This window comes from Euleptes europaea, chromosome 19 (genome assembly GCF_029931775.1).
Source record: "Euleptes europaea isolate rEulEur1 chromosome 19, rEulEur1.hap1, whole genome shotgun sequence".
Classification (NCBI taxonomy): domain Eukaryota; kingdom Metazoa; phylum Chordata; class Lepidosauria; order Squamata; family Sphaerodactylidae; genus Euleptes; species Euleptes europaea.
In genome coordinates, this window is record NC_079330.1 from 13,771,046 (window position 1) to 13,796,795 (window position 25,750).

The 25,750-nt window shown below is 49.5% G+C and overlaps 1 protein-coding gene across 3 annotated transcripts in view; it reads right to left on the reverse strand.

Annotated features, from left to right (window-relative positions):
* The window catches only part of ACOT7 (acyl-CoA thioesterase 7), a 66,283-nt gene that overhangs the window by 3,993 nt on the left and 36,540 nt on the right, over positions 1-25,750 (reverse strand). For all 3 annotated transcript variants that reach the window (XM_056865148.1, XM_056865150.1, XM_056865149.1), the window contains 2 exons: positions 14,446-14,562; positions 4,441-4,625 (listed from right to left, as the gene is read on the reverse strand). In XM_056865148.1, coding sequence (XP_056721126.1) covers positions 4,441-4,625; positions 14,446-14,562 — 302 coding nt within the window. The remainder of the gene's footprint in view (positions 1-4,440; positions 4,626-14,445; positions 14,563-25,750) is intronic.

Genomic DNA, 25,750 nt, shown 5'->3' on the forward strand with positions numbered 1-25,750 from the left:
GCAAGCAAGCAAGCAGGAGGAGGAAAAGAAGAGTTGTTTTTTATGCCCTGATTTTCTCTTCCTTTAAGGAGCCTCAAACCGGCTTACAATTCCCTTCCTTCTCCTTTCCCCACAACAGGCACGTTGTGAGGTAGGTGAGGCTGAGAGAGTTCATACAGAACTGTGACTGGCCCAAGGTCACCCAGCAAGCTCCATGGGGAGGAGCGGGGAATCGAACCCAGTTCTCCAGATTAGAGTCCACCACTCTAAACCACTACACCATGCTGGCTTTTCTATCGAAAGACACTGGCAGCGCAAACAAATCCAGAGAGGGTTGAAAGCAAGAAAGCCAAGCCCATGTATCTTAAAAGGTAAAGGTCCCCTGTGCAAGAACCAGGTCATTCCTGACCCATGGGGTGACGTCACATCCCGACGTTTACTAGGCAGACTTTGTTTATGGGGTGGTTTGCCAGTGCCTTCCCCAGTCGTCTTCCCTTTACTCCCAGCAAGCTGGGTACTCATTTGACCGGCCTCGGGAGGATGGAAGGCTGAGTCAACCTTGAGCCGGCTACCTGAAACCGACTTCCGTCGGGATCGAACCCAGGTCGTGAGCAGAGCTTGGACTGCAGTACTGCAGCTTTACCACTCTGTGCCACGGGGCTCTCCACATATCTTAAGAAAGGCAAATTATACCACTCTGAGTTGGGGGAGGGGGCAGGGTTTCTCCAGTACAGCAACCACCACTAGCCGGTTATAGTGGTGAGCAAATCCCACTCAGAGACTCATCCTGTAGCATGCTCTTTCTGCCTTTCCTACGGACGAGGGCCTGTGTGATCTTTCCACCACAGACTACGCACCCTGGACAGGGGCAAGGCGCCCGGCATTCGTACGATTGCCAACCTCCAGGAAATAAATGGAGATCTCCTGCTATTACAACGGATCTCCAGCCGATAGAGATCAGTTCTCCTGGGGAAAATGGCCGCATTGGCAATTGGACTCCATGGCCCTGAAGTCCCTCCCCTCCCCAAACCCCGCCCTCCTCAGGCTCCTCCCCAAAAACCTCTCGCCAGTGGTGAAGAGGGACCTAGCAACCCTAGGCATTCTGCATACCAGCCAGTCGATGCGATTATCCCAAACTCAAACACAGAAACATATCTCATCGGCCAAGCAAGGTCATCCATCGCTTCCCAAGATGGCGGCTAGCTGTCCCCACTTGTCTGGCTTCTTGTGTAGGAGTGGGGAAACCAACCCCATTCCCCAGATTAGAGACTACTGCTCATGGTTATGGGTATGGGACATTCTTGCTGGGGGGTGGGGGGTGGAACAGGGCTGCTGAGGGTCACCGGGGGCTTTCAAAGTCCTCCTCATGAACACATGAAGCTGCCTTATACTGAATCAGACCCTTGGTCCATCAAAGTCAGTATTGTCTGCTCAGACCGGCAGTGGTACTCCGGGGTCTCACATAGAAGTCTTTCCCATCACCTGCCTGCCTAGTCCCTTTAACTGGAGATGCCGGGGATTGAACCTGGGACTTTCTGCATGCCAAGTAGAGGCTCTTCCATTGAGCCACGGCCTCCTCCCCTCCTCCAGTCCCAACCTCACCATATATAAAACACATAATTTAGCACCCAGAGCTCCTGGAATTTTGTCCTCCAGAAGAGCCTCAAAACCCAAACACATATTTCTGAGCATCGCACAGATGCCCACCCGGGAAGTTTGTCCCCTGTGGAAAGACCCTTGGGGAAGCAGCAGCAGCTCTTCCAAGTTCTGACTGATAACCGGCAATGTTTACAGGAGAAGAACATTAGCTGGGCTTCGGAAGCATTTTAAAAACACACAACACGCGCATGACCTGCTAATACTCTACAGATGCTCGATGCAAGTCAACAGCTCTTTTGTGCGAGGAAAGGATCGACTTAGCCCCTCTTCAACTGGCACAGGTCTTCGGGGTTGCTATAGAAATAGCAGTGGAGCGGTAGGTGCTTTGGAGAGTTAGCGGCGTGCGGTCACAATAACAAAGGGCTAGTGTGGGGGGATGGCATTGACCAAAAAGAAAGAGATTCCTGCGTGGGCCTCAAAACCGGTAAGATGAGCAAAGAAAGACACCGAGCCTTGTGTGAATGACATGTCAAGAGTATACCTGACTTCTCCCTGCCTTAAAAAGGTAAAGGTCCCTTGTGCAAGCACCGGGTCATTCCTGACCCATGGGGTGACGTCACATCCCGACGTTTCCTAGGCAGACTTTTGTTTACAGGGTGGTATTCCAGTGCCTTCCCCAGTCAGCTTCCCTTTACCCCCAGCAAGCTGGGTACTCCCTGCCTTACAAAACAAAAAAACAAAACATGCCCTGGAATAGGATAACCCCCCTATTTTAAAGTCTGAATAATAGCCCTCAGTATCCAGAAGGTTCGGGGCAGATACATTTCTGTACTGAGTTTATCGAAGAAGAGGAGGGGGAGGAAGAAGAGAAGGAGGAGGAAAAAGAAGAGTTGGTTTTTATATGCCGACTTTCTTGACCTTTTAAGGAGAATCGAACTGGCTTACAGTCTCCTTCCCTTCATCTCCCCACAACAGACACCTTGCCCTGGTTCAATCCCCGGAATCCCCAGTTAAAGGGACTAGGCAAGTAGGTGATGTGAAAGGCCTCTGCCTGAGACCCTGGAGAGCCGCTGCCAGTCTGAGTAGACAATACTGACCTTGATGGACCAAGGGTCTGATTCAGTAGAAGGTTGCTTCATGTGTTCATGTAAATATGTTTGTAGATTTTACAGCAATTTAAAAAACCCTCTTGCTTTGTACAGCCTAGAAATTGTGGAATGGAGCAACTGTTCCTTTTTGCTCTCGCTCTGGAGGGGCTTTTGGGAAGTCTGCCTAGGAGGACGATGGCTCTGGCAGGCTGATTTATGTTTCTTATTGCCGTCCTTTCCTTAATCCTGCTTTTATTGCATGTTGTGGAAAGCAGCTTCAGAACATGTATGGAAAACAAATAAAGGAGATTCTCAACAAGGCCTGCCCACCTCCCTCCGGCGAGCGCAGGGGGCTATGCAAAAAAGCACAGCTGAGCGGCTGATCTTCAAACTCCAGGAGAGCCTTAATGAGCCCCGGAATTTAGAAAAGCAAAGCCCTCCTCCCCTTCAAGCAGCACGTCCCAAAAAGAAAACATTCCCGACGAAACAATCGCCTCCAACTCGGATAGCAGAACGAGAGAGCTTTAAGCAAACAACAAAGGAAGGGGAAAGGCAGAGGACCAACAAATTATATAAGCGCTGTTCTGACGGCAGGACTCAAACCGGGCTTTGAAACGCTGAAAAGATCGGTGCAGCGGGGAATCGACGAGGCATAATCGAGGAACGACTCTCTCTCACCCGATCCTGGACAAAAAGTGCTGCCTGGCTGAAAAGAGCTAAAAATAGACCCGAAAGGGGAAATAGAATTGACAATAGCAGGTAGGGGAAAAGCCAGCCGGGGAGGAAAGGAGGGGGCACAGATATGGACTAGAGACCGGCTGGCCTCCGGAGCTCCATCATTTCTACCTGAACGCTTATAATTCAAAATAGCAAAAAGGCAGCTGGAAAAGGCAGCTTTAGAAACCATCAGTTAAAAAAAAATTCTCCAGTAACACCCTGGAGAATTACACATTTAGAGAGACGCAGGTTCTCGGCACCACGTTTACCTAACAAGGCAAATGCAGAGGTATTTCCAGGGGAAAATAGGGGCACAAGAGGGGTAGGGGTGTACAAAGCCCTTGTTACGCCTGCAGATTCTACCCTGCCAACCTCCCCCTCCCGGCCATTTTTAATTGGTTTCCCCCCACCCCAGAGGACGACTAAGAAGTTAAAAGAGTCCAGGAAGAAGCCAAGCTGCAACAGTGGAAGGACTACAGCAGGGATGGCAAACCTACGGCCCGGGGGGCAGGTCCGGCCCCTTGAGAGCTCTTATCCGGCCTGCGAGCCAGCCAAGGCAGGCCACCCCCGCCCAGTCCTGGGCTGGCGAGACCGCTGCAGGCTCGCCCACTGAGACAGCCATCCCCGCCCCCGCTTTCGACCTGGGCTGGCGAGGCATAGCCTGGCCTGACTAAGAAAACAAGATTCTGTTGGATAAAGCCTGGTTAAAAAGAAAAACCAAAAAACCTTAGGGACACTGCATAGGAACTAAACTGAGCAGGGTGCAATGTCTTTATAAACAAGAAAATGGATTTGTGTGGCCTTTCAACCCTAGAAGCTGAGAAGCAAAGCACAGTACCAGAGGGTGTCTGCAATGCTTTGTTTAAAGAATACATTGAAATGCAGCTGGAAATGCTTCCCGGGGGTTTCTTGTCTGCACGAACATATTTCTGACCAACCATAAGGCTCTCCTAGGATGCTTATGCCTCTAGAGAAATCTAGGAATCTGCACCGAATGTAGAAAAAGAGCCACGAGGATTCTGCCAGGGGAGTAGGGGGACGGAACCGCAACGCTTACCACCAGCTGTGGGACAGGGAGTGGTTTCCCTTCCTTATTCAGGGACACATAGGTGAAGAACGCACTGACAGCGCGGTATCGCTCCTGCGACTCGTCCACAAAAGGGTCGGCGTCCACAAAAACCGAGATCTCCATAGACTTGTTGCTTGTGAAGGTCATGCGCCCCGAAATCGTGATCACGCTGCCTGCGGGACAGAGTGGAACAGGTTAGCCAAGGGTTCCGACAGAGGGGCAATGGTGAGAACGCATGATTTTCTGGAACGCCGAGCGGTTTTTCAGACACAAGACACAAAATCATTTTGGAACGATCTTTTCTGGCACTTTCAGCTGCTGTTGAGAGTGTACAGAACCGTGAACTCTAGTAACCCACCCTAAGTAAGGATTTCCATGCAGCTAGGGAGGATCTCTATGCCCTTAACACCGACAGATGATTTGGTTTTGAACATATGAAGCCAGCAAACCAGAATCTAAAGAGAGAACGGCCAAAATACTGCAGACACCACTTTAAGAAATGTTTTTCTTTTTCAACTGTTTCTGTAGCCCAGGGGGACTTCAAAAAATCCACCTTTTCCTGCCTGTGTTCCAAAGCACCTAATATAATAGGCATGTTCCTCTGATCCTGGAGAGAACAGGTATGCAGCATGACTAGTATCCATTTTAACTAATAGCCATGAACACTTCCAAGAAAATATTTTAAAACAACATGTTAATTTTAAACGGCACCCCATGAATCGAATGAATGTTCTTGGTGTTCTGTGCCCCCCCCCACAAGAATTGTGATTAACATGTTTTCAAAATTCACAAAGACCTACTAGCAGAGATCCGCCTCCCAGGGTCAGAATTCCAAAGGTACCCACAGGCTGAACATGCTTAGGGACCCCAGCTGTAGCGCCTCTGAACAGGCCCCACACCTGCACCTTGGATCATTCTGTGATTACCACATTGTTTCCCAACCTTTTCTTTGAATTTTGAAAACATGTTAATCGCAATCCTTGGGGGTCTGGATCTATCGCAGAACACCAAGAACATTCATTGGATTAGTACATTTAAAGAGAAGAGGGGTTTCTTCATGGCTCACTTCTTATATTTGAGATGTCAACAGGGTTGCCAGGTCCCTCTTCGCCACTGGTGGGAGGTTTTTGGGGTGGAGCCTAAGGAGGGTGGGGTTTGGGGAGGGGAGGGACTTCAAGGCCATAGAGTCCAATTGCCAAAGCGGCCCTTTTCTCCAGGCGAAGTGATGTCTATCAGCTGGAGATCAGTTGTAATAGCAGGAGATCTCCAGCTACTACCTGGAGGCTGACAACCCTAGGTATAACCAAAGTAATGCATTTTAAAATTAATATAGTTAGGCAAATAAAATGGGGGGGGGGAGAGATACAACACAAACCATTTTAAAATGAGAAAATTGAAATGACTGTTATATGATGGAGAAGGAGAAGAATTGATTTTTATATGCCAACTTTTTCTACCACTTAAGGGAGACTCAAACCGGATTACAATTGCCTTCCCTTCCCCTCCCCACCACAGACACCCTGTGAGGTGGGTGGGGCTGAGAGAGTGACTAGCCCAAGGTCACCCAGTTGGCTTCGTGTGTAGGAGTGGGGAAACCAATCCAGTTCACCAGATTAGCCTCCGCCGCTCCTGTGGAGGAGTGGGGACTCAAACCCGGTTCTCCAGATCGGAGTCCACCGCTCCAAACCACCGCTCTTAACCACTACACCACGCTGGCTCCACACTGATCTTAGATATTTTGTTTGTTTTATCCGTATTTTGTTTTCTTTCTGCTTGTGACCTGTTGGTCTTTGAGCAGTAAATAAATGGGAACATGGAACACAAAACAGCGGCGCATAAACTATCCATTAAAAGGGGAGGGGGAACAGGAAGAACCGCAAAGTCAGCTGGTCTCCCCGCTGTTCGGCAATGGAAGAAGAGCACCTAATCAGCTTTGACATTTAGGAGAGAAACAGCACGTTCCTCCTGCTAAGCAGGGCTATTATCTGTAATTTCAAGCCTCTTTTGTGATGAGGAAGAAGGGAAGTGGATTCCTTAGCAAACAAGTCTGAGCCCCAGAGTGAAGAAGAATTCTCCGGCATCCGGATGAAAGGAAAAATGCAGGCAGCGGCCAGGGTGGAATTTCCAGCTGTTCGCTGGGCCGTTGAGGTGAAGATGTAGCAAAGCTGCGGATCCCAAACAAAGCGCTGTAGGGATCAAAAGAGCCTGGCTATTACGATCAGGAGATGGCCTGGCCCCCCACGTGTGCGCAGTGCGCAACTTGACAACTGGCAAGCATGAACTGGAGCCTTTAGAAAACAAACAAACATGGCACCCGAGGTGACATGCAAGTTCTGCTGGGGACCACCCACTCATACATGGTGGTCCTCATATGAGGTTATTGGTCTGAAGCTTTCTTTTTTACTGCCTCGCAACCAACCAATATCTTCCCCTGTGGGATAAAGGGAGATAAGAAGAAAAGAAGAAGAGTTGGTGTTTATACCCTCCTTTTCTCTACCTTTAGGAGTCCCATAATACTAGAACACGGGGTTATCTGCTAAAGCTGGAGGGTGAGAGATTCAAAACAGATAAAAGGAAGTAGTTTTTCACACAACGTAGAGTTAAATTGTGGAACTCCCTGCCTCAGGATGTGGTGATGGCTGCCAGCTTGGAGGGCTTTAAGAGGGGAGTGGACATATTCATGGAGGAAAGGGGTATTCATGGCTATTAGTTAGAATGGATACTAGTCATGCTGCATACTCATTCTCTCTAGTATCAGAGGAGCACGCCTATTATTTTGGGTGCGGTGGAACACAGGCAGGATGGTGCTGCTGCAGTCGTCTTGTTTGTGGCTTCCTAGAGGCACCTGGTTGGCCACTGTGTGAACAGACTGCTGGACTTGATGGGCCTTGGTCTGATCCAGCAGGGCCTTTCTTATGTTCTTATGTTCAAAGCGGCTTACAATCGCCTTCTCTCCCCCACAACAAGCAGCTTATGAGGTAGGTGGGGCTGAGAGAGTTCAGAGAGAACATATATGAACATGTGAAGCTGCCTTATACTGAATCAGACCTTTGCCCCATCAAAGTCAGTATTGTCTACTCTGACCGGCAGTGGCTCTCCAGGGACTCAGGCAGAGGTCTTTCACATCACCTACTTGCCTGGTCCCTTTAACTGGAGATGCCAGGGATTGAACCTGGGACCTTCTGTGTGCCAAGCAGATGCTCTACCACTGAGCCACAGCCCCTCCCCTAACTGTGACTGGCCTAAGGTCACCCAGTAGGTTTCATGCGGAGGAGTGAAGAATCAAACCCGGTTCACCAGATTAGAGTCTGCCTCTCATGTGGATTGAGGAAACAAACCCAGTTCTCCAGATTAGAGTCCGCCACTCTTAACCATTACGCCACGACGGAAGAGCGCCTGGTTGTCTAGTCTCTGACTATTTGTGTTGGAGTGTCCCCTGCCTTCCCCTCACCTGCAAGCCCAAAAGCTGCTTATGAATCACCTTGCCCTCAGGGGCAGAGAGCGAAAACAGAGCTGCCTCTGAGATAACAAGATTGAAGAGGGCCGCGTAAAGAGAGCAGGAGAGAGCGGAGATCGAAGCCTCTTCTGACAGGTAGGCAGGGCAGCCCTGGTACACAAAGCCATCTTTTACCGCAAGCATCCTCTTCCACTACAAAGGCTGTGCCATTCTAGCCCTCCTACATACCTGTAGCCATAACTGATCTTTTACAAAACACACGAAAAGGTTGAAGGTTTTCCTGTAACCTGTACCATGTAAGGGGGCTGGGTGCACTGTAGATTTTAAAAACTGCTCCGGTCATTGTTTGTTTAAAACATGGATTCTACTAGAAGGGTCCTGGGATTAGTGAGACCCTGCCAAAGTGAGGAAAAGGGGGAAGTGAAACACTGTGCGTTCAAGACAGTGTTTCTGGGGAATGGGAATCCTCAACGGTCTCAGTATAATAATAAAACTCATTTAATACATGGAGAAGAAGAGGAGTTGGTTTTTATATGTCGACTTTCTATACCACTTAAGGGAGACTCAAACTAGCTTACAATCACCTTCCCTTCCCCTCCCCACAACAGACACCCTGTGAGGTAGGTGGGGCTGAGAGAGCTCTAAGAGAGCTGTGACTAGCCAGCGTGGTATAGTGGTTAAGAGCGGCTGACTCTAATCTGGAGAACTGGGTTCGATTCCCTGCTCCTCCACGTGAATCCTGCTGGGTGACCTTGGGCCAGTCTCAGTTCTCTCAGAACTGTCTCAGCCCATGCGGAGGCAGGCAATGGGAAAACCGCTTCAGAACGCTTCTTGCCTTGAAAACCCTACGGGGTTGCCGTAGGTCAGCTGGACCTGGATGGCACTTTCCACCATCAATAAATAAACAACGTAATCAAGTCCATTACCTGGGAAGGGGGTTCCACTATTTGTGCGCGTCTAGTGAAAAGATCCTCCAGGAAAGTTTAAACCAGGGGCGTCGATCTGAATCGTTACGAGGGCTGGATAAGACATAAATGCCACTTGGTCGGGCTGCGCCATGCCTCGCCAGCCCAGATCAAGTGTGTGTGTGTTGGGGTGGGGGGGAATTGGCTGCCTCGTCTGGCTGGCAGGCCGGATAAGAGCTCTCAAGAGGCCAGATCTGGCCTGTGGGCCTTATGTTTGACCTGGTTGGCCACTGCATGAGCAGACTGCTGGACTTGATGGACCTCGGTCTGATCCAGCATGGCTTTTCTTATGTTCAACACCCCTGGTTTAAATGAACAGCCATGAGTAAGGAACCAACACTTGGAAGGGGTTGTTACAGAGCTCAGAAACCACCCTTTGCTATAAATTTAATATTTTCCAAATTAAACTGGAACCAAATACATCATCCCGCAATCCCACCCCCCAAGGCTATGACTTTATGGGTGTGTATCTGACCCCACTAACAGATTAGTTAAGCTTTTTTCCTCACTGTAGGCAGTTTAAGCCGTATATCTGGCAACCTGCTAAAGAAAGGGACCAGATGAGAATACCAAGGAAGGAAAGGGCTCTCTTCACCCCATCCCACATCACCAGGAATATGGGCCACGGATGCAAAACGTCTTCCCGTCGCCAACGAGAAGCACAAGCTGAGCTTGTGAGGAGGAAAGGCTCACATTTTATTATCTTCATCGCAGAAAAGGCCCACAGGACCTTCGCCCAGCTGGCTGCAGCCGGCGACGCACACCTCCCTGCCCAAATGCCCATTTACCGTTACGGCAAAAGGCTTGACAGAGAGAGAGAAAGAGGCAAGTCCCAGAGTTCATGTAATTTTAAACTCCGCTCGCGAAAGCCGTCCACCCCAGTCACTCGCAGCTGGTGAGCTGTCACTTCTGGTACCAATTCGCCTCGGGAAAGGGACAGACAAGCGGCAATTATTCCTTACTGCGCGCCCTGGCGCATGTGGGAGGGTGCCAAAGGAAGCGGCTCCTTCCCCAAATCCAGCTCCGAGAAAAAAAACAGTCAGAACCTCGGCAACGGCCTGGCTGGGCACGCGCCACATTTCCGGTTTATGGAGCGCCCTCCAGATGCTGGCCACAAGGCTCAGGGAAGGACCCCTCGAGGCGAACGAGAAGACGGCGCATCCCATGTACACACGAGCAAGCCTAGCAATACGGGAGGGAATACTTCCGTGGATCCAGCCCCGTGGAGTGGAGTGTGGTGAAAGAGTAAATATTTTGGCTGGGAATTCCTGGGATGGAGGCAATCTGTTCCCCCGGGTGGAAGAAGCCAGGCATCACCAATTTATATAAGAACATAAGAAAGGCCATGCTGGATCAGACCAAGGCCCATCAAGTCCAGCAGTCTGTTCACACAGTGGCCAACCAGGTGGTTCTAGGAAGACCACAAACAAGACAACTGCAGCAGCATTGTCCTGCCTGTGTTCCACAGCACCTAATATAATGATCCTGGAAAGAATAGGTATGTATCATGACTAGTATCCATTTTTATGAGTAGCCATGAATAGGCCTCTCCTCCATGAACATGTTCACTCCTGTCTTAAAGCCTTCCAAGTTGGCAGCCATCACCATATCCTGGGGCAGGGAGCTCCACAATTTAACTATATCCGTCTCAACAGCCTGTATTTCATATCTGTCAGCCTGCACACAGCACAATAATTCCTCATCTCATTGGCTTTTGAACATTTCTCCTCCAAACAAGGAGTGTTTTGTGGGAGGGTTTGTACTGGATTTATACTTCCATAGTCCATTCAATTGAGGAAGGGGGTTTGTATTTTTTTTAAAGAGGTTTACCTTAACTAGATCACTGCAGATCTCTGATTACCCCAAACACAGCCAGGACTGCAGGTGGCTTCGATAGAAAGGAAGAGTGGGGGTTTGAAAAAATGGGGCCACCGTGATCTGCTGCTGCTGCTGATTTTCATGGGATTTTTCCACTGCCGTCAAGAACAGCGCGCTGAACTGGAAAAGCCGGTTTCTTGGGAGACAGTTTTTCTCCACTCGGGGGGTAAGCTGCTCTGACCCACATTCTCAGTCTCTCTCTCATAAAGCTTTAAAAAGCTTTCTTAATCCAATGTAGCCTTTAGAAGTCTCTGTGTCTTACGCTGCCAGAACAGCAGAGCTTCGTTTGCAGCACAGGGCTATACCGTATGGAGCCCGATTCAGTACCATCGTGCAGGATCCCGCCACGAGAATGTGTTATTGCTTCGCTCCTGAAGGATCGGAGCTTCAAGATTGGAGAAAATGGCCACTTTGGCAACTGGACTCTACAGCGGTGAAGTCCCCCCCTCCCCAAACCCCGCCCTCCACTCCCCTCTTAAAGCCCTCCAAGCTGGCAGCCATCACCACATCCTGGGGCAGGGAGTTCCACAATTTAACTATGCGTTGTGTGAAAAAATACTTCCTTTTATCTGTTTTGAATCTCTCACCCTCCAGCTTTAGCACATGACCCCGTGTTCTGGTATTATGGGAGAGGAAGAAAAACTTCTCCCTGTCCACTCTCTCCAAACCATGCATAATTTTATAGACCTCTATCATGTCTCCCCTCAGCCGCCTTCTTTCCAAGCTAAACAGCCCTAAGCGTCTTAACCGCTCCCCATAGGACAGTTGCTCTAGTCCCCTAATCATTTTGGTTGCTCTTTTCTGCACTTTCTCAAGCTCTGTAATATCCTTTTTTAGGTGTGGTGACCAGAGCTGTACACAGTATTCCAAGTGTGGTCTCACCATAGATTTGTACAAGGGCAGTATGATATCAGCAGTTTTATTCTCTATTCCTCATCTCATTATGGCCAGCATGGAATTTGCCTTTTTTACAGCAGCCGCACACTGGGTTGACATCTTCATTGAGCTATCCACTACCACCCCAAGATCCCTTTCTTGGTCTGTCGCTGCCAGCATAGATCCCATCAGTGTATATGTGAAGTTGGGATTTCCCCCCCCCCAATATGCATCACTTTACACTTACTCACACTGAACCAGGAACCACCAGGGTCATCTAGTCCAACCCCCTGCACAATGCAGGAAATTCTGAACTACCTTCCCCCCACACTCCCAGTGACCCCTACTTCATGCCCAGAAGATGGCCAAGGTGCCCTCCCTTTCATGATCAGCCTAAGGTCATAGAATCAGCATTGCTGAGAGATGGCCATCTAGCCTCTGCTTAAAAGCCTCCAGGGAAGGAGAGATTACCACCTCCCGAGGAAGCCTGTTCCACTGAGGAACTGCTCTAACTGTTAGAAAATTCTTCCTAATGTCTAGACGGAAATTCTTTTGATTTAATTTCAACCCGTTGGTTCTGGTCCAACCTTCTGGGGCAACAGAAAACAACTCGGCACCCACCTCTACATGACACCCTTTCAAGTACTTGAAGATGGTTATCATATCCCCTCTCAGTCTTCTCCCCTTTAGGCTAAACATACCCAGTTTCTTCAACCTTTCCTCATAGAACATGGTCTCCAGACCCCTCACCATCTTTGTTGCCCTCCTCTGGGCCCCTTCCAGCTTGTCTACATTTTTCTTAAATTGCGGTGCCTTTGAGCAGGGCCTCCCCATAGCTTTCAGGCCGTGTGTGTTTGTCTTAAGGGGAGAGCCAAGCAGTCAGGCATACTGGCAAGTCCTTAACAAGAACGGGTTTTAAAGGTCAAAGGCAGTACCCTGAACTGGGCCTGGAAGCCAGAATTGTGTATGCGACCTGATTGTGCGGAAACATGTGTGTGGGGGTACAGAATAAGATACTGGGTGCAAAATTCAACTTCCTGAGAACCTTGGCTTTCCCGTTTGCTTGTTTATTTGGGGAGGGGAGTTTCCAACCCTAATGACTACCCAAACTATGCTGGAAAGCATGTGGACGATGCCAAATGGAGCGTTAAGCACGCAGAGGAGCAACTGAACACGATTTCCAGCGGTTGGGGGATTTAGTGCCTTCCATGGCTCCCAGCTCCTCCCTGACAGCTGCAAAGCGGTCATAAATTATGCAAAAGGAAGAGAAACAGTGGAGAATAGGATTAATTTGCATAACATATACAGGCAGCAGAAGGAAGCTTTCCTTGGCGCAAGAGTTGGCTCACAAGGGCGTGGAGTTTTTATGTTGCTGGCAGCGTGAAAGATGCACAGCTCTGCTGGAAGCGGGCCTCAGCATTCTATACTAGATACAGTTGGGGAAGAAAAGTCTTACCCTCTCGTACTACAAGGGAAAACCCAAAGAGCAAAAATGAAGAACAAAATCTAGATCACAGGCATACCTCGGAGATATTGCGAGCTCAGTTCCTGACCACCACAATAATAAGAAGAGGAGTCAGTTTTTATATGCTGACTCTTTCTACCACTTAAAACAGACTCAAACCGGCTTACAATCACCTTCCCTTTCTCTCCCCACAACAGAGACCCTGTGAGGTAGGTGGGGCTGAGAGAGCTCCTGTGACTTGCCTAAGGTCACCCAGCTGGCTTCGTGTGTAGGAGTGGGGAAACAAATCCAGTTCACCAGATTAGCCTCCGGCGCTCTCATGGAAGAGTGGGGAATCAAACCCAGTTCTCCAGATCTGAGTCCACCGCTCCAAACCACTGCTCTTAACCACACCACACTTGCAATAAAGCAAGTCACGTGAATTTTTTATTTCCCAGTGCATATAAAAGTTACGTTTACGCTATACTGTGGTCTATTAAAGGTGCAACAGCATTATGTCTAAAAACTTTTAAAAATATTTTTGCTGCTAAAAATGTGACACAGAGACACAAAGTGAGCACATGCTGTTGGAAAAATTGTGCCTAAAGACTTGCTTGATGTAGGATTGCCACAAACCTTCAATTTGTAAAAAATTAAATATCTACAAAATGCAATAAAGTGAAGCGCAATAAACCGAGGTATGCCTGTACATTTTTGCCCCCTCCGCCCTAGAATAGAGTCAACCATATCCGAGGAGTTTGGGGAGGGGCCATGGCTCAGTGGTAGAGCATCTGCTTGGCATGCAGAAGGCTCCAGGTTCAATCCCTGCCACCTCCAGTTGAAAGGACCAGGCGGGTAGGTGATGTGAAAGACCCCTGCCTGAGACCCTGGAGAGCTGCTGCCTGTCTGAGCAGACAATATTGACTTTGATGGAGCAAGGGTCTGGTTCAGTATAAGGCCGCTTCATGTGTTCATATCTTATGGGAGGGGCCATAGCTCAGTGGTAGAGCTTCTGCTTGGCATGCAGAAGGTCCCAGGTGCAACCCCCGGCATCTCCAGTTTAAAGGACCAGGCAAGTAGGTGATGCGAAAGACCTCTACTTGAGACCCTGGAGAGCTGCTGCCGGTCAGAGTAGACAATACTGACTTTGATGGACCAAGGGTCTCATGCAGTATAAGGCAGCTTCATGTGTACATCATGTGAGCGTAGCAATCAGCCCAGCAGATTCTTGTACCTGAAGTCACGGCTCAGATGCCTCCTCATCCCCACAGCCAGCAAATCAAAACATGACCAAGTTAAGATGCGGCATCAACAAGGAAGGCGAAGGTGAAAGGCACCCCTTGCTACCTGAGTGGCTTTATTCAGTGAGGTACCTTTTTTAATCTTCTCATGGAAGTTGATGGCATCCACAGATGCTGTGACTATGTTGGTCTTGCAGTGGCGAGCAGCGACAATTCCAGCTACCTCATCCATCAACTTCATAGTAACACCTGCAAAAAGAAGAAGATTGGACAGAGCTTTGTTGGGATGTCACTAGTCATTGTCGGGAGCAAGCCTAGAGCTTTGATGAAGGAATACTAAGTCCGGTCTCTGCAAACAATGGGCTACCCATACATCCATCCTCGACAATCCAGATCTTTAGTACTGTAGACATTTTAAAAACTTTTTCAAATAACGAAAGGAGTCTTGAAGCCCTTCCTCTCCTCACAACAGACACCTTGTGAGGTAGGTGGGGCTGAGAGGGTTGTGAGGGAACTGTGACTGGCCCAAGGTCACCCAGCAGGCTCCATGTGGAGGAGTGGGGGATTGAGCCCGGTTCTCCAGATTAGAGTCCGCTGTTCATGTAGAGGAGTGGGGAAACAAACCAGGTTCACCAGATTAAAGTCCGCCGCTTATGTGGAGGAGTGGGGAATCAATCCCGGTTCTCCAGTTTAGAGTCTGTTGCCATGCTGGCTCTTACCTTTTCCTGGCAACTAAATTCATCCAGGGCGTGCCTGGGATACCCACCTGTAACCTACACAACAACAGAGCATACCTTTTTGCATATGTCATAGGGAGGTCTTTCCATCCCCACTGAGTTCTCCCACACATCTGAGCTCAGGGGATTGAACAAGGAGGGCTTCAAAGTAGAGACAGCAGCATCCCAGTGGGTCTGAGCCCCGGTACCTCTGTCCTTTGGAAGTAACTGACTGCCAGCATGGTGTAGTGGTTAAGAGCAGTAGACTCTGATCTGGAGGACAGGGTTTGATTCCCCACTCCTCCACATGAGCGGCGGAGGCTAATTGGGTGAACTGGGTTTGTTTCCTACACATGAAGCCAGCTGGGTGACCTTGGACTACTCACACTCTCTCAGCCCCACCTACCTCATAGGGTGTCTGTTGTGGGGAGGGGAGGTGATTGTAAGCTGGTCTGATTCTTCCTTAAGTGGTGAAGAAAGTCGGCATATAAAACCAACTCTTCTTCTTCAGCCTATACCAAGCGGTCCACGACTGTCTTCTAGGAAAGACTATTTAAATTTCAAACTGCAAACTGTTGGTTTTGACAACTTAAGGTGGCCATTTAGCCTTCAAAGAAAGCGTCACTGGTTTTAACAAGAGAATTAATGGAAATCAAATTTTAAGGGCCTGGGAAATGGTTTTTCTTCTTTCTTTTTTTAGTGCCTGATCAAAGGCAACTCGCCTTCTTTCTCCGGGCTTTAATCGCTTCTTTCTGCAAGGTTGCGGAACATGAAAGGAGCCCCCCACCCACCCCCAACTCGGCTGCAAACTGTGCTACTCGATGCAGGCCAGGCACGAATTGCAGGGCAAGCGGAATATTCATTGCTGCAGGTAGGACAGCTGGGGGGAGGGGGAGCGAAGAAGAGGAGAGCAGAGCGCCGGCAAAAGGAGGAGGAAACTTAGCCCTAGAGGCAAAGCTGGCATTCTATCATCGCTTCTCCGTTGTGACAGATTCCCCGGCGGTTCGAAGCCTGTGTCGCGGCAGTCCCTTGACAGAAACAAAATGATTACTGGGGAGATGCAGCGCTTGTCATTTCGGTGCTACAGCTCGGAACCCAGAGTTGGGCGGGGGGGAGAATAGACTTATTATCTGGATGTGTAGTGATGGCCTGAAGTCACTATCAAATGGGAGGGTGTGATTTTTCTCCATCAGCTGGGAAAAGGGAGCTTAGATGCACCCCTTCTTCCAGCTCCTGAGAGCCAGCATGGTGTAGTGGTTAAGAGCGGTGGTTTGGAAAGGTGGAATCTGATCTGGAGAACCGGGTTTGACTCCCCACTCCTCCACATGGGCGGCGGATGCCAGTCTGGTGAAACGGGTTGGTTTCCCCACTTCTACACGAGAAGCCAGCTGTGTGACCTTGGGCTAGTCACACTCTCTCAGCCCCAGTGACCTCACAGGGTCACAAATCTAAGCTGCCCCACCTTATGACCACACAGGATCCAATGCTTATTGACTCGGTAGCAAGGGTTGTTCAGCTCGTAACTAGAGAACGCGATTGTTACTCTGCACCGTATAACAGTTAAGTCAGGATTGAATAACCAAGTAACCCATTTAGTGGGATTTGTATGTTCTCATAAAAATGATTTTATAGTACATTTTATTGTATAGTATCTGCATGCCCTTATATCATGATTTTATTGTAAACTTCACTGTACAATTTCCCTTTTAATGCCAATAAAGGCTTTCGTATTCGTTCTATTCGCCTAGTCACAGCTCTTTAGAGCTCTCTCAGCCCCACCTACCTCACAGGGTGTCTGTTGTGGGGAGGGGAAGGGAAGGCGATTGTAAACCGGTTTGATTCTTCCTTAAGTGGTAGAGAAAGTGGGCATATAAAAAACAACTCTTCTTCACGTTTTGCTCGGACATTCGACAGAAGCATTAATGCCTTCTCCTGCAACATGCTCAGACCCTCCTTCCCCCCGACACCCCCATCAGGAATGAAACTCCGACAGCCCACACATCCTCCACAAAAGGCCCACTTTTGCCCAGAGAAACCGGCAGAGGGAAGAAGAAGAGTTGGCTTTTATATGCCGACTTTCTCTACCAGTTAAGGGAGACTCAAACCGGCTTATGCTCACCTTCCCTTCCCCTCCCCGCAACAGACACCCTGTGAAGGTAGGTGGGGCTGAGAGAGTTCTAAGAGAGCTGTGACTATCCCAAAGTCACCCAGTTGGCTTCCTGTGTAGGAGTGGGGAAACCAACCTCGGTTCATCAGATTAGCCACTGCTGTTCATGAGGAGGAGTGGGGAATCAAACCAGGTCAGAGTCCACCGCTCCAAATCACCGCTCTTAACCACTACACCACACTGGATAGCGTGGACTACAGCTTTCATCCGGACTGTGCATGCTTGAGATGTGCCAGGGGATGTGCACCAAATCCCCTTTGGGCCTACCGTCCAAATGCGCCAGACCAGCTTCCAGTCCAGGCAAACAGAAATCTAGCCCAGCAGGAAGGAAGCTCCTTCTCCCCTCTCTTTGTTTGCCGGGTTCATTTTCTACTTGCAGGGAGTTTTTAACAACAGAGTACGTTCCAAAACTGTGCCCTCCCCCTGCTGTCAGTCCAAAGAGGTACAAGTCCGTTTTCATCCTCAGCGTTTTACTATCTTGTCCCCACCCATGTGTGTCCGTAATCAGGCCTTCGTTACTGCAGAGGGAAGACGAGGTCCTGGAAGAGCAGGAGGCAGAGCTGCTTCTCAGGAAGAGGAACCATCATCCCAGGCCCTGGGGGAAGGGCCGTAGCTCAGTGGTAGAGCATCTGCTTGGCATGCAGAAGGTCCCAGGTTCAATCCCCAGCATCTCCAGTTAAAGGGACTTGGCAAGTAGGTGATGCGAAAGACCTCTGCCTGAGACCCTGGAGAGCCGCTGCCGGTCAAGGTAATCAATACTGAGTTTGATGGACTAAGGGTGTGAATCAGTATAAGGCAGCTTCGTGTGATCAAATTATGCATTTTAGGGGCGGGGCTGTGGCTCAGTGGTAGAGCATCTGCTCGGCATGCAGAAAGTCCCAGGTTCCATCCCCGGCATCTCGTTAGGGACGAGGCAAGTAGGTGATGTGTAAGACCTCAGCCTGAGACCCTGGAGAGCCGCTGCCAATCAGAGTAGATGATACTGACTTTGATGGACCAAGGGTCGGATTCAATAGAAGGCAGCTTCGTGTGTTCATGTGAGGAGCACAGCAGAAGGCTCAGAAAAGGGCCATCAGGGCAGAAAGGGACGCAAAGGCTGCAACGGAGGCAGCCGAGATGGACAGGGTGATGGCAGAAACCGGGGTTCAGCGCAATAGGGAGCCTTGGCACCAAGATGAACGGAGCAGGGTGACATGATAAAGAGCGACAGGGAAAGACTTTCCTCCCCGTCTGTCCTACCCCAAGACCCAAGCTGCGGGCACCAGGGGCTTATCCCGACACTCCGTACGTGCCGCCGAATCAACCGTCCCTGGGTTTAGCGGTAAGCTGCCTGTCGCGTTCGGTTTATTATGCCACGTCGCTTCCGGCGTATTCCGTCGAGATCCAGCCCCCCTTGGCCCGAAGCAGGGCAGCGTCGCCAGCATCTACTGACAGAATAGCTAACAGTTACTAAAAATACCCTCGCAAGCTCACGCTCACGAAAACCGTGACTTCCTTTCCAGCTCCTTTTTGCTGCTTTGAAAGCAACGGGGTTGGGGGGGGGGAAGCGGCATTTGCTCCCCCTGTAACATGCAAGACCCTCGTGTCCATGACATCGCCTCACTTCCCCTGCCCGTCAGCCTGAGATAAAGAATGGAGGTCACATGATCATAGTGCCATGCTTCCACCCAATATGGGGTAAAGTAAGTAAGAAGAAGAGTTGGTTTTTATATGCCGACTTTCTCTACCTTTTTAAGGAGAATCAAACTGGCTTACAATCTCCTTTTCTTCTTCTCCCCACAACAGACACCTTGTGAGGTAAGTGGGGGGTGAGAGAGTTCGGAGAAAACTGTGACTAGCCCAAGGTCACCCAGTGACTTCATATGTAGGAGCGGGGAAACCAACCTAGCGCACCAGATTAGAGTCCGCCGCTTATGTGGAAGAGTAGGGAATTGAACCCAGTTTTCCAGATTCGAGTCCGTTGCTCTTAATTGTGGATTATGGGAGAATTTTATTTGCTTCATTGAAACCATGAATTTCTAACCAACAGAGACACAAAACGGCTTACATCATTCTTCCGGCAGCCATTTTATCCTCACAACAATCCTGCGAGGTGAGCTAGGCTGACAGCACATAACTTGCCCAAGGTCACTTAAGCAAGCCTCCATGGCAGAGTGAGGTTTGTACCTGGGTCTCCCACATCCTAGTCCAATACTCTAACCACTACACCACAATGGCTCTCAAGGTCATACTGAGATGCTGGGATGGGGGCTGTGGAACAGTGGAAGAGCCTCTGCTTGGCTTGCAGAAGGTCCCAGGTTCAATCCCCGTCATCTCCAGTTAAAAGGAAGAGGCAGCAGGTGATGTGAAAGATCTTGGTCTGAGATCTTGTAGAGCCACAGCCCATGGAGGGGCTGTGGCTCAGCGGTAGAGCCTCTGCTTGGCATGCAAAAGATCCCAGGTTCAATCCCTGGCATCTCCGGTTAAAGGGACTAGGCAAGTAGGTGATGTGAAAGACCTCTGCCTGAGACCCTGGAGAGCCGCTGCCGGTCTGAGCAGACAATACTGACTTGGATGGACCAAGGGTCTGGTTCAGCATAAGGCGGCTTCATGCGCTCATGTGTTCACTGTCCATCCTATGACATCAAAACTGGCCCCCAGCTCATCACCCATTCACCCATTTCACAGAAGGCCAATCAGCAACTAGAGGCCTTGTCAAAAGACACCCGGGCTCAAGCGGTTTGGCGCGCCTGCTGCTCTCCCCCTTTTCTACCCATTTCCGTCTGTTTTCCCCAGGGCTTACAGACGCCTCTCGTCTGACAGACAATTTTGGCTGCCGCCCAAAGATGAAGAATAATTACCAAGGTGTTTCTCGGTAATTCTGTGCTCGGTATCAGAAAATGAGATGTGTCATTTCACAGATGACAGCCAAACTGTAGGAAATCCATTTGCCAGGAAAGTCACTCCAGTCCCGTCCCCCCCTCCCCCTGCCATCTATTAACATGAGGGAATGAATGAAAAAATGCGGAGTGGGCTCATGTGCTCTTTTGCTCATGAAGGCACAGAGGACAGTAAGCCACCATTTTTGGTTGGTTTGGAAACAGAATAATGATGGATTTTGAAAAGCTGTAAAAGTTTGCCCGTGTGCAAAAAGAAAAGGGGGGGGGAAAGCACCATGCACCAGTCTGATACTGTTTTCTAATTCTGTAACCTCAGTAAGTAAGTACATATTTTATTTGTAGATAGCCAAGGCCATTACAAAGTAAATAAGACTATAAAACAAGAGGAGGAGAAGGAGAGTTGGTTTTTATATGTCGACTTTCTCTACCACTTAAGGAAGAATCAAACTGGCTTACAATCGTCTTCCCTTCCCCTCCTCATGACAGACACCCTGTGAGTTAGGTGGGGCTGAGAGAGTGTGACTAGCCCAAGGTCACCCAGCTGGCTTCATGGGGAGGAGTGGGGAAACCAACCCCGTTCACCAGATTAGCCTCCGCCACTCGTGAGGAGGAGTGGGGAATCAAACTCGGTTCTCCAGATTAGAGTCCGCTGCTCCAAACCACTGCTCTTAACCACTACACCACGCAGGTGATGAAGATAAAAGATAAAATACAAAATGCCATATAAATTATGATAGAATACAATTAAAATATACCCTAGCTGGCCATCAGTTCTGGCTAGTTTATACTCTGGCGCCAGTTTAGCTCTTATCTGTTTAGCTGCTGGAGTGAAAAGTGACATTATTATCTCTGGTCCTACTGCATTATCAGATGATTTATGATGCCCGATTGAACCGATTTGTTAATATTTTGTAATCTGCCTTATGTCTCAGCAAGAAAGGCAGGCTACAAATGAAGCAAATACATAGAATTCTTTTGTTTCAAATATTTATATCCCACCCCCTCTCCTAGGACTCAAGATGGCTAACAAAGGAACAGCGGGCTGCAAGAACACAAAACGTGAACATCCATTAAGGTAAAAACAACGCAGGATTAAAGACACTGCCAGTTCTGCCAAAACCAGGCCACCTTTCCCCAAACGTCCCGAAATAAAACCATCTTATGTGCTTTTGTGACCGCAGAGAGCAGACGCGCCCTCGGTTTCCGCTCTAGTAAAACAGCCAGGTATGGTTCACCCAGCAGCAATAGGGAATTTTTATCAGTAGGTTAATTCGATGCTCTTTTGACAAAGTTTTCTCCTGGTACCCATGCTAAACGAGGCCAATTGCGTTTCTCAACCCAGAGTTCTTCTTCCTCCCATCTCTCTTTTATAGGATTTGCACAAATGTATAGGGAAATATTGGTCATGTCTTGCTTTCTTGTGTACACCTTGAACGAATGTCAAACTGCACTCTAGAGATCGATCACGATGGGTAGCCGGGTGAGTCTGTCTGTAGCAGTAGAAAAGAGCGAGAGTCCAGTAGCACCTTAAAGGCTAACAAAATTTCTGGCCGGGTGTGAGCTTCCGTGAGCCACAGCTCACTTCTTCAGATGCCCAGATATCTGAAGAAGTGAGCTGTGTCTGACAAAAGCTCACACCCTGCCAGAAATTTTGTTAGCCTTTAAGGTGCTACTGGACTCTCGCTCTTTTCTACAGCACTCTAGAGATAGAGTTCAAGACACGGCAGGGGCTGAGCCAATCCCGGCTCCATACGAGCATAGGAAAAGATTTCCCAGTTATGAGCCCTTGACCTTCATTGCAGGGGAGTCCCACCATTATTATTTCTTTACTTTAAAAGCCACTTTTCTTTACAAAGAATCCAGAGTGGCTCTCGATGCAGCTGGTGACGGACGGCAAGCTACGGCAGCGGTTTCCGCTAATCCCGGTCCCCGATCTTGGTGAGAAGAGATGTTTCGCCAGTCAATCAGACCCTCATTTGCACTACGCAAAGAGCTGCGCGCACATAAACACACACACCGAGGCCCAGAGTGCAAGCAAACAGTTTGCTCCTGGCTGAGACATCTCCAAGCGCTCCTCTCTTCTCGCCTGCTGCGCCATTATTACTAGCCTGTCAGTGACAAATGAAACCGCATTAACCCCGATTTACGGAGGGGGGAGTTAAAATGTGGCATCCGTTCCCCTCCCTCCCCGCTAGGTGCGGCGGCCAATTAATCATGCCACCCAGGGGAACGGCCAGCCCCGCATGTATCACAAGAGCAATGAGGAGCTGGTATGGGAACGGTAGCCCCTCTAGGCGCCTGTGAGGAAACCAGCATGGTGTAGTGATTAAGAGCGGTGGTTTGGAGTGGTGGGCTCTGATCTGGAGAACCGGGTTTGATTCCCCACTCCTCCACATGAGCGGTGTAGGCTAATCTGGTGAACCGGGTTGGTTTCCCCACTCCTACACATGAAGCCAGCTGGGAGACCTGGGTTCAAATCTTCCCAGAGCTGTGAAGCTCAAGCCAGGCATTCTCCCTACCATCTAGCATACCTCACAGGGCAGTGGGAAGAAACCCAGGTACGTCTCCACAGAGCTCTTTGGAAGAAGAGCAGGATGCAAACGGCACCTCTTGAGGCTAAGATCCCAAGAACCCACATGTTGTTCCAATCCCAAAACAAATTCTACAAAGAGACTTTGAAAGCCAAATGCCTTGACCGTGTGAACTGTCTGGGAGTCCTACGCCCTCTTCCAAAATTTTATTACATCCACCTTGGCAAATGCGTCACAATTGTTCTTACTTGCCACACCAAGAAGTCCCGTTGTAACCATTTGCAGGCAAAAAGAAAGGGTGGGAGAGAATGTCTCTTAAAACTTCCTTGCTTGGAGGTAATTTTTATGCTCTGCAGCAGATCAGGCGAGCAGCTGTTTACAAGCCCGTCTCACATCTGGTTAAATACACTGAATACAGAACACTTGTCATTCGAGTTACATAAGAACATAAGAAAGGCCATGCCAGATCAGACCAAGGCCCATCAAGTCCAGCAGTCTGTTCACACAGTGGCCAACCAGGGGCCAATAGGAAGCCCATGAGCAAGATGACTGCAGCAGAATTATCCTGCTCGTGTTCCAAAGAACTAGTAGCCATGGATAGCCCTCTCCTCCATGAACATGTCCACTCCCCTCTTAAAGCCTTCCAAGTTGGAAACCATAAGAACAGCCATGCTGGATCAGACCAAGGCCCATCAAGTCCAGCAGTCTGTTCCCACAGTGGCCAACCAGGGGCCTCTAGGAAGCCCACAAACAAGACGACTAGCAGCATTATCCTGCCTGTGTTCCACGGCACCTAATATATTAGGCATGCTCCTTTGGTCCTGGAGAGAATAGCTATGCATCATGACTAGTATCCATTTTTTACTAGTAGCCATGAATAGCTGTCTCCTCCATGAACATGTCCACTTTTGTGGGAATAAGGTGGAGTTGTGGGGATAGGGTGGGCAGAAACACAAGGCCTTCATCTTGTAGACTTACTACACATATGCACCACGTTCCCCCGTTATTTGGTTTACAGCATAAACACAGGAGACCCACTAAGACCCATTACATCCAAAACCTAAGCAACTGCCTTTCAACAAGCCAGTTCAACGGAAAGCGGCCAACAACTTCCAGGTTTCGACCCTCGATTGCACAAATAAGTGCTTCGAGAGGCAGAAAGAGAGTATTTAGCCGGACAATTCTGACCGTGGGCATAACGCTGCCAGCAAAAAAGGCTTCCATTTCATTCTATGGCTTGATATGTGAAGGGCCCGTGCTTCTCCGAAGAGTACTTTATTTAATTATACAGGTCTAGATAACCAAGGAGCTCCTTGATAATGAGGAGTTCCTATAGCAACCACTCTTTTTGACTAGCGCCGCTGGAGTCCCCGGTTCACCTGCCTGCAAGTAGAACATTTCACTTTTTTAAAACTAAAAAAAAGAAAGAAGAAGCTTCGTGTCTATCCAGGTCGCTCGATCGCTCAACAGTTTCACCTATAATTGAAAGCGGAAATATCATTTGGGGGGAGGGTGCGCCCCGTCTCTCGTCTCGGGAGCTGAGGCGGCCCCTGGCCTCGCTCTACCCTCCATCTACCCTCGATCCTATTCGTCCTGTCCGCACCTTCTGCGCAATAGGGCGCACTCAAGCCATTCCTTCTTGGACCCAGGTGGCCATTTCCCCAGCTTTCGCCTGCTTCCCTGCTGCAGACTCGATTCCTCTCTGCTCGCTTGCCTTCCTCCCAAACACCTTCTCAAAACAGAGTTCTTCTGTTGTCTCCACGCTGAAAGCCAGCGTGTTGTAGTGGTTAAGAGCGGTGGTTTGGAGCGGTGGACTCTGATCTGGAGAACCGGGTTTGGTTCCCCACTCCTCCACATGAGCGGCGGAGGCTAATAGAATCATAGAGTTGGAAGGGACCACCAGGGTCATCTAGTCCAACCCCCTGCACAATGCAGGAAATTCTGAACTACCTCCCCCACACACCCCAGTGACCCCTACTCCGTGCCCAGAAGATGGCTAAGATGCCCTCCCTCTCATGATCTGCCTAAGGTCATAGAATCAGCATTGCTGACAGACGGCCATCTAGCCTCTGCTTAAAAACTTCCAGGGAAGGAGAGCTTGCCACTCCCAAGGAAGCCTGTTCCACTGAGGAACCACTCTAACTGTTAGAAAACTCTTTAATAAACAATCTGGTGAGCTGGATTCGTTTCCCCACTCCTACACATGAAGCCAGCTGGGTGACCTTGGACTAGTCACACACTCTCAGCCCCACCTACCTCACAGGGTTGCTGTTGTGGGGAGGGGAAGGAAAGGCGATTATAAGCCGGTTTGATTCTCCCTTAAATGGTAGAGAAAGTCAGCATATAAAAACCTCTAGCCCCCTCTGCTGCTAGGGTCTGATGCCAAAGCTGGGACCATCTTGACTGTCAGAGCTCCCTCTGTAGCTCGAGACCATGGCGGGATTTCACGCCCGCTTCTCATGCGGTGCCTCTCGCAGCTTTTCACACACCTTGGGACTTCGGCGGGATCTCTCCAAGAGCTTGTGACTCGCACCCCCTTTTAAAAATAGAACATGGTGGCAGGGCTATTCTTGACGCTGCGCTTGTTGTCTCAACCTTCCCGGCTGTTAATTGCACCTGGATTTCTGTTGAGATTCCAATTAGATGCTTGTTTAGCGGAGGATGATGGGCCTGCAGCCGGGAAGCCCGATGCTACCCTATTAAAACGACAGGTGCCAGAAACAGAAGCACAAAACCCGTGCAGCGAGGCTGACAATGCCTTATCAGCAGCATCCTCTTTTTCCTTTCTCCAACCGTTCAGTCTTGGTGTCTGGGAAAGCCACAAATTGCACACAATTGCCATCTTCAGGGCAGGGAAATTGGTGGCATTCAGTCAGAGAGCCAGCGTGGTGCCGTGGTTAAGAGCGGTGGTGTGGAGCGGTGGACTCTGATCTGGAGAACTGGGTTTGATTCCCTAGTCCTCCACGTGAGTGGGGGACGCTAATCTGGTGAACCGGGTTGGTTTCCCCACTTCTACACATGAAGCCAGCTGGGTGACCTTGGGCTAGTCACAGTTCTATTCTCTCTCAGCCCCACCGATCTCACAGGGTGTCTGTTGTGGGGAGGGGAAGGGAAGGTGATTTGTAAGCTGGTTTGATTCTGCTT